General features: G+C 35.8%; 1 protein-coding gene across 1 annotated transcript; it reads left to right on the top strand.

Moving 5' to 3' along the window:
- The first annotated feature begins 704 nt into the window (after positions 1–704).
- Positions 705–6,421, top strand: LOC134267853 (uncharacterized). The gene is made up of 9 exons (XM_062750064.1): positions 705–797; positions 922–1,138; positions 1,426–1,547; positions 1,625–1,769; positions 2,044–2,193; positions 2,346–2,501; positions 2,626–2,704; positions 2,804–2,855; positions 5,918–6,421. Exons 1-9 carry the CDS (start codon positions 783–785, stop codon positions 6,116–6,118), a joined length of 1,137 nt encoding a protein of 378 aa, XP_062606048.1. The 5' UTR covers positions 705–782; the 3' UTR covers positions 6,119–6,421.
- The last annotated feature ends 2,052 nt before the right edge of the window (positions 6,422–8,473 follow it).

Below are 8,473 nucleotides of genomic sequence, written 5' to 3'. Positions count from 1 at the left end.
GCAATCAACAGGTATAAACATAATATAATGTAAAATATATAAACTGTTGAACGTATTTATTGATGATTAATTAATATCATAAAATCAAACCAAAGAATATAACATTAAAATTTTTCTTAGCTGATCTGAATTTAAGAATGAATGCTTATTCTTAAAAAAATCAAACTTTTCTTCAAATGAGACCGATGGAGGAAATGAAATCCATAATGTATTGAATTTTGTTGAAGGAAAGATCTTGGACAATCAACAATACAAAACAAGAAGCCTGTGGATTGGAACCTTTCACAAAATACCTCATTAAGATAGCAGCTTTACCGCTGGCAGGAGGGATGTGGAGTGATAGTCAGTCTGTCACAATGACAACAGCAAAAGCAGGCAAATATAACTCAACTTTAAACTAGAACTACATATAGTTGAAAGGAACGTAGACTTCTAAATGCATTTGCGTCCAGGAAAAAATTTATGTATCTAAATCTCCTTGCTCCTTTCTTTTCTGTTCCATGCATGCTAGTTAATAACTGGCAAAATGAAAAATAACAAAAACCTTATTTTATTCCAGTGATGATACCATTCTGTGGAATGATGGCTTTATTCATTTTTAAAACTGATTCATGCTTCTCTTTACTTCTAATTTTACACTGCTGATTTGATTTTTTGGCTAACTAATGAATTCGTTTACATTCCAGATTTTCTTTTATTCTTCAGTGCCTGCTCTTCCGCCCATTATTACGCCCAATTCTTTCTCAGTTTTTCCACGTGGACATGACAGATATAGGGATATAATGATTTTTTGGCAGGTACATAAGTTTTCCACTTCTGTTGAATGTTCACAAAATTAAAGGATAAACTTTCTTTGATGTAAGAATATTTCTTTTTTATATCAGAGAATTATGCTCAGCTTATGTTTTCAATAACTTGTAGGATATACAAAAACAAAGGATTTATGGATCTCATTTAAAATACATCGTTTCAATTTGCCCTCTTGTGAATACTCAGAACTGCACCATGGAGACAGAACGCAGCTATGTCCGATTCATAGCTCCTGCGCAACAGGAAGTTACTGCAAGAATTTGGTCACAAAATGAAATCGGAATGTCACGAGATTTTGCTTTCATTAGGATTCCAACTGAAGATAAATGTAAATATTTAATTTTATTGAAATCCAACACCTTTAATCCAACACTTGTAAAGCTAACAATGAGAGGGCCAGGTGTACTTTATTGAATAGAGACATCATTCAAGTAAAAAAAGAACTTTCTTACCTATACTGAAACAAATGAAAATCTTTGCAGATATATCTAAATTTCCCTATTATTTTAATGAATTAACTTTTTAAGGAATGTTAACATTTAAATCTGAACGATGAAGTAACATGAACTAGCAATTTAAAGTTAATTAAAATGGATCTTTCTTTCCCTAAATTAGTATTGCCACCTCCTGAAGTGGTGGTCAGCACCAATGGAACATCTACTGTATTGTACTGGAAAGCTACTCACTCTCATAAAGATAACAAATTCACGATCTATTGGTGTCATGGTGACTATAAGGTAAAGGCATCCCATGGTTCAAAACCTTTAAGAATTACATGAATACTTCGTTTCTTTTCAAGTTTTTCGTTTTCTAGAATCTACATTTGCTCCAAGGTGTTCAAAATACTTCGCTTACGAGAAACCACGATCGACTGAGCTATTTTAAATATGGTGTGTCTGTAGTCCATAATGAAACGACGAGTGGAATCAAATGGGCAACTTGTGTCATCCGAAACAATAGTAAGTGAGAGCCCTAACTAATTATTAAACTGATCTAAACAATGAAGTCAAAATAATTCCAAACCCATGTATAGTATTGATTGAAGTCATAAATTAGGGACACAGTCTTTCAATGATGCTGCCAGAACTTGATGTCAAATTGGTAACCGAACTTAACTTGACAATGTTTATTGAAATGCTTGTTTGGACTATCTAGGTTTGCTCAGGATAAATTTTAGTGATCGAATTATGTTACTTATATAATTCAGATCTTTATACTCTTGATATATAACAGAATTTTCGAGGCCGCCAGAAGTAAGCTTGGTACTACTGAAACATACTCATATTAACATAGTCTGGAGGATGCCCCGCTGTAACATGTACTTACTGTCGGAATTAATTGACAAGTTTGTCTTGACTATTTGCGACGATCCCAACTGCACAGGTAAGCAACATGACGCCTGTTATAACTTTGTACATTTTTAAGTACCAAAATTTGTCATTTTCAAACTGCAAAAAAAATACAGATATTGTAAATATGTATTGGGATTATCGTTCCTACGAAGGACAGGTTCTTAAACAATACTTTCATTTTAGGTATGGAAATGGTCAAGGTGGCAGCGGATGTAACATCATATATGTATACTATAAATCAGAAAAACAATTTTTGTGCTAAAGTTGAAGTGAAATTCGGAGGAAATTCCCAAACAAGCGACATCGAATGTTTAAGACTGGAAAATACATTTCATTTTTGTGAGTTTCTTCAATTTTTTTTTTGGTCATATTTCATATACATTTCATTTCTTATTATATCTATTATTTCTTTTATACTCTTATATTGACCTGAGTCAATGACCACATGTATTTATTATTGTAGACTTAGCAGCAATCCCCGTTGTTATTGTTGTTGTTCTGTGTCTTTTAATTTTAGCTGCCTTACTTGGAAAAACCATCAAGTAAGTGGCTACTTAACTGTATTTTTTCATTATACATTTGTTATGTTCTAGTCTTATTTTTGTTATTTAAGTATAATTCATTATTTATAATATTAACAGAAGGTGGAATTCCAACATCGAAATTGAAGTCCCAGAGATTGGTTGTGATCAGGTAATGCTGAATTTTAATATTGATTGAGTGATTGTATGTTGTTTTACGTCCGTCCCATTCCAGAATTTTTCACTTATAAAGAGATACACCATATATCGGTTAAGGGCTGGTTTCATTTTCCCTGAAATAATATCTCTTCTGTATTCACTTGATGTAATGTACCATGTAAGGTAGCGTTGTCCCAAAGGCTATCCAGATTCCGTCATATAAGAATGCATCCTGGATCTCTATTAAACTCGTCTTTTTTCCTCGTCTGTAGGTTTTTCCTGTGCTTTTACTTCTCCTTTTATCACCAGATTTTGTTTCTCCTGACTATCACCATTTGTCCTGCTTTTCAATGTTCCATGACACTGACTTTCTTACAAATTTCTGCTTTGGGGCAGATCCTTTTTCCGAATTATTACTTCTACGCCTGCTACTCTTACTTTTCCATATATAGAATCTTCCAAATCATTTCTAAGTCGTACTTTGTCTTTTTTTAAAATGTTCAGTTATTAGTGTTAATGGAAAGTGGAGCTTGCCTTGCATTGTGTGTTTCTACTAGATGCTTTTTTTTCAACTTCTTCCTTCGTACTTTGCACAGGACCGCCTTTGTCGCACAGAGGTCGTCCGCGTGGCGCAGTGGTTAGAGCGTCTGCCCTAGAGTTGCGAAGTAAGGAGAGGTCTCGTGTTGCAGTAGGTGTAAACACGACAAAGATCCTTAACTACTCAAAGGCCCTGAGTGCTGAGTATAGGACAAAATTTGCAGCTCTTCACCGGCAAGTGGTGGTGTCTTGATCCAAATAAGTGAAAATTCTCGAGAGGGACGTTAAACAATATACAATCAATCGTTGCTATGAGTGTTGCTTTTGAAAAATGAATTATAGGTTGGCAACAAACATTGCTTTCTCCTTGATTTTCTATCGTCCTTTTAAGATTGTTTCTCCTTTCTCTTAAATTTAACATTGTATCATTAATTTTTTCTCTGCCTTCTCTTCTCGCACAAACTGCTTAGCAACAATTTTAATTGCCGCCCTCAGTATCTCTTTTTTTCTTTTTGCCCATTTCGTATACCTAACTTCAAAGCGTTCTTGTTCAATTATTTAATTGTATTTGATAAACCCTTATGTCCTCCGTATCAGGGTTATGTTTTCCAATGGATTCGACACGCAAGAACATGTTCTAACTACGAACAAATTATATGACGAAGCAAGCTATTGAAAAAAAAACAACAAATTGATGAAACAAGAACTTTAACATACTCGTTTGAAGTCTTCAATTCGCAAGTTTTCTGGTCAATACAGCAAACCTTGTCAACAAATACATTCTATCATTTAGTCGAATACTGACTGACGATTTTCATACCTACTGTTATCCTATTATTTACACACTGATTTTTTTTCTCACTTTTTTTTTCGTTTTTCCTAATCATGACAAAACATCTGAGACCGGTCGATAGGGCATGCTTACTCCTCCTTGGCATCTGATCCCATGTTTTTAGTGGTCCATGCTTTTTCTGCTCCCGATTTGTACTGTTTCGATGGGCATTTAGGCTTGAATACGATTCGTTATCTCCAAATTTCGTTGTTGACGTTGAAAACAGCTTTCTGTGCATGGCACCATTTTGTGAAGTGAAATGCCTTGATAATGTTTTCATCAAAGATCTGTTTCTAATTAATAGTATCTGTTGTTGGCCTTGTATATTTTTCTTTCTAGCTGCGGAAGGCTCTGCAGCTGCACTTTCGGCCTCAATTGATCAGAGGCTCTCACCACTACGGTACTATTGCTGTTTGAAGTCCCCCCAATTTCTCTCTTTGTTATCTGCACTGTTCCCTCTGCTGCTTCCCAGATCCACACACGAGTTTTATTTATGTTTTTTAAAAACTCTTTAGGCCTTTTTTGCACATCTTCCCACAAAAACTGTGTTTCTGTCGCTGTTCCAGTCAGTTGTTGCGCTATCCGAGTCTTTATCGTTCTGTTTTGCTCAATAGTCTTTCATTCCACTAGATCCTAGAGTTTAACCTGCGAGCCTGTGTTATAGATTGGTCTTGTGTTCATTCAAAATATTCAATTCTTCAGCCTTTTTTTATCTACTCCATCTATCTCTCCAGACATCACCAATTTATTCTTGCATGTCAGTCTTTCATTTCAGTCACTCGAAAGTACAGTTTACAGGTTATATCGTATATTTAGATATCTTACTGCTTATGCCACCGGTGACCTAGCTTAACCATTCCGATTTTCACCTGTATATTACCTTTGTAAATGGAGTCCCAAATCACTGCATATCGGTGGTGGACTGCCATGTGTATCTTGCATCTGCCTCTTTTCCTCTAAGCCCTCTATATCGCATTGACTATTTATGCAAGTTGCTACTATTCAAAAATGGTCACTCACTTCTAACGCAGAAAACAAATTAAAATCCATACTGTGCTGGGAAGCAACGGCATCCAACCCACGCAGGAAAGCTTCACTTCTGCAATTTCTGTCTCAGTACCTGCTGTCATTAAATCTTCATATTTGTCCTCTTGCTTTAATTTGACCCGACACATTCCTCCTGCTATGGAACTGTAATTTCTTCTGCCTAAGTATTATTAATCCCTGGCGACCAGGGAACCATTTGGGGCTAAGGTCTGTTATTTAATATTAGGAAACTTTAGTTTCTTGTATATATAGTATTAAAGTAGTAATTTTACTCAAGTTGTGCATTAAATATAAGCTAATTCGGGATAAATTTACTTTTGGAACAACTTAAGTAGAAGTGTCATTACACTGCAAAGAGAATATATTGCGGACAGAACAAAAATGACCCATAGTAAATGGATTGAATACTATACATGTACATATAAACCGTTGTTTGTACAAACATGTATAACGTTATAGGGATACATAAAACATTTGATATATGAAGACAGAAATGTCTTATATTTCAATGTACTTATCGAACGACTTGTTCTTTGTATTGTCATTTGAATATCTAAGAATCTGAGAGCAACTGTCTTTTTCATGTTTTCATATAGCAGTAGTTCAAAATACAGGTCATAATTGTTATTATGGTAAATATTTAATGACTTTGTTTACAGAAACTCCTGAATGGCGCTCCCTGCACCTCCGACAGCAAAGACGTGGTGTTAGATCAGACCCAGGCAGACAGTGTGAATGTGATAAAAGATGTACCAGAGGATAGAGAAACAGAGCAAACTGTGACTTCATATATAGAGGTGGAAACTGACTACTGTGATAACTACACCATTATAAAGGATATTGACTCTCGTACATATTGAAAGAACATCACAGCTGAGAGAGAGAGAGAGAGAGAGAGAGAGAGAGAGAGAGAATGTAACAATTTCTGTTCACTTGACTATGAAATTAACTTTTATTTGAATTGTATTTCCGTATGACCTGACATAAACACTTGTTAATACACATACTTGTTTGATGTCAGTGCTCTCTGATAATATATTTGATGCCCGTGCCGATGTTGAATTAATGTCGTAAAAAGGTTATTCCTGCATGGAAAACAATTTTTAGCTAAAATGACGTTTATAAAGACAATTTCATTAAATTTATTTCTCAGTTGGTATAAATGGTTTTGTATTGTTTTTTTTTTATTGAAAGAGCATAACAATATGCTATTATTGTCAGTTGAAGGCAAAACCTAAATGTACGCATTTGATCAATTGCTTTCTTTCCCATTTGTATGCATTCGAGTACTACTATTAGCTACATGTAATTTACAATTAATTGAAAAGCGTTGCAAAAACACAATTCTGTTTATCAGTTTTTGATGTTGGTTATCGCTGTTGCCATGGTTACTTGAAATATAATTTTCTGTAAAATAATTTTAAAACGCAACTCCTCCTACAGTTCTAGTCTGATTTCAATATAATTTGACGAACAAATAAACTACCTGTACATAAAATATATAACTACATGTATATGCATCGTTTCTGTATATTTTGATAAACGGTGTTGCCATGTTTATCAAAAACATAGTTTTCTGTAAAATACGTTCAAAACTCTACATCTCCTACAGTGTTTTATGGCAAGACCTTTTGCTATATATTCAGAAAAATAAAATTAATCTTAAAATTACAGAGACATATCTTTCATTTTAGAGATATATCTCTCAAAAATAGAGATATCTCCCAAATTAAAGAGATATCTCTAATTTTAAAGAGATATCTCTATGAGAAAGGATATCTCTTAAACATAGAGAGATATTTCTTATACTAAGAGAGATATCTCTATCACTAAGTGAGATATATCTCTTTCCCAGAGAGGTATCTTTTCCATTTCAACAGATATATCTTTCTCCTTGAGAAATATCTCTTTCGTGAAAAAAGATGTCTCTGAACATTAAAGAGATACCTCTTTCACTTAGAGAGATATCTTTTTCAATTTGGGAGATATCTTTCCAAGTTAAAGTGATATCTCTCTTTATCTTAAGATATCTCTCAAAGTGAAAAAGATATATTTTAGAAGTGTCGGAAAGAGATATCTCTCTTTGACCAAAAGAGAGCCATAGAAAGATATCTCTGTCAGCAAAAGAGATATATCTTTTTGCAAGAGAGATATCTCTTTTACTTAGAAAGATATCTTTATAAGCTCGAGAGATATCTCTTTGAGCGAGAGAGATATCTTTAAAAGTTAGCTAGATGTCTCTTCAACAAGGTTAAACGAGATGTCTCTCTTAGTTAGGGAGATATCTCTTTAGATTTTCAAGAAGAAATGTTTTTTCTAAGCTAACGAGATATCTCTTTAATGAAAGAGATATCTCTTTTCCAGTGATCCTTAAAATAAAATAATTTATTCACCTTTAACAAATGAAAGCGAACAAGGAAGTAAAGTCTCTGTAATAATTTTCAGAAAAAGACTGAGCATGTCATACCTGGAATAATATGTGTTGTTGTTCGTCCATCGGTGGCTAAGATGACCACTGTCTCATCTCCGGGGGGTGGGGGATTGACCTGGACGGTGAGTGCAGACTGCGGAGGTGACTGGTCAGGCCGATCCTCGCACGGAATAGTCTCGGACAGTGAGGGCAGGGGATGGTTGCAGCTGCCGGGTCCTTGGCGCTGTCTTTCCTGGCCTCTCTGCGTTGTTCTGCTGTCGACATCCTGTTGACTTCACAGCTTTTGGCGCCCTCGTGGAGTGCGGCTCTCCACCTACACCTGTCTTATGCTGCAACTTCCCATGAGTCAGGGCTGACACTTGAAGGAGGCTTTAGGCTGTTCTTAAATCGCTTTTTGGGGCACCACGGGCACGTTTTCCTTCCAGTAGTTCACCGAAGAGTAGTTTCTTGGGGAGTCCATGCTCTTGCATACGGACTATGTGTCCTGCCCAGCGGAGTTGTGACTGCATGAGCATGGCGTAGATGCTGGGCAAGTCAGCTCGGGTGAGGACTTCTGTGTCGGGTATCTTTTCTTGCCAGTTGATACTGAAAAGCTTTCGGAGGCTGGTCGTGAGGAAGTGGTTCAGCTTTTTGGCGTACCACTGGTAGACAGTCCACGCTTCACAGCCATACAGTATATGTAGTTTGACGAGAACCACTGTACGGTAGACCTTAATCTTTGTCTCTGCTGTGATGCCTCTTCTGTCCCACACGTTCTTTACAGTCTGCCGAAAGCAACGCTCGC

This window comes from Saccostrea cucullata, unplaced genomic scaffold, assembly GCF_032062105.1.
Source record: "Saccostrea cucullata isolate Sc308-1 unplaced genomic scaffold, CSIRO_AGI_Scuc_v1 ctg9262, whole genome shotgun sequence".
NCBI lineage: Eukaryota > Metazoa > Mollusca > Bivalvia > Ostreida > Ostreidae > Saccostrea > Saccostrea cuccullata.
The sequence above is the reverse complement of the archived record's forward strand: the minus strand, read 5'-3'. Positions and strand labels throughout refer to the sequence as shown.

What these genes read in the sequence shown, in the direction of transcription:
- LOC134267853 (XM_062750064.1), top strand. An exon ending in GATTCCAACTGAAGATAAAT is followed by an intron (nt 1,139 to 1,425) that starts GTAAATATTTAA and finishes TCCCTAAATTAG; the next exon opens with TATTGCCACCTCCTGAAGTG. An exon ending in TTACTTGGAAAAACCATCAA is followed by an intron (nt 2,705 to 2,803) that starts GTAAGTGGCTAC and finishes TAATATTAACAG; the next exon opens with AAGGTGGAATTCCAACATCG.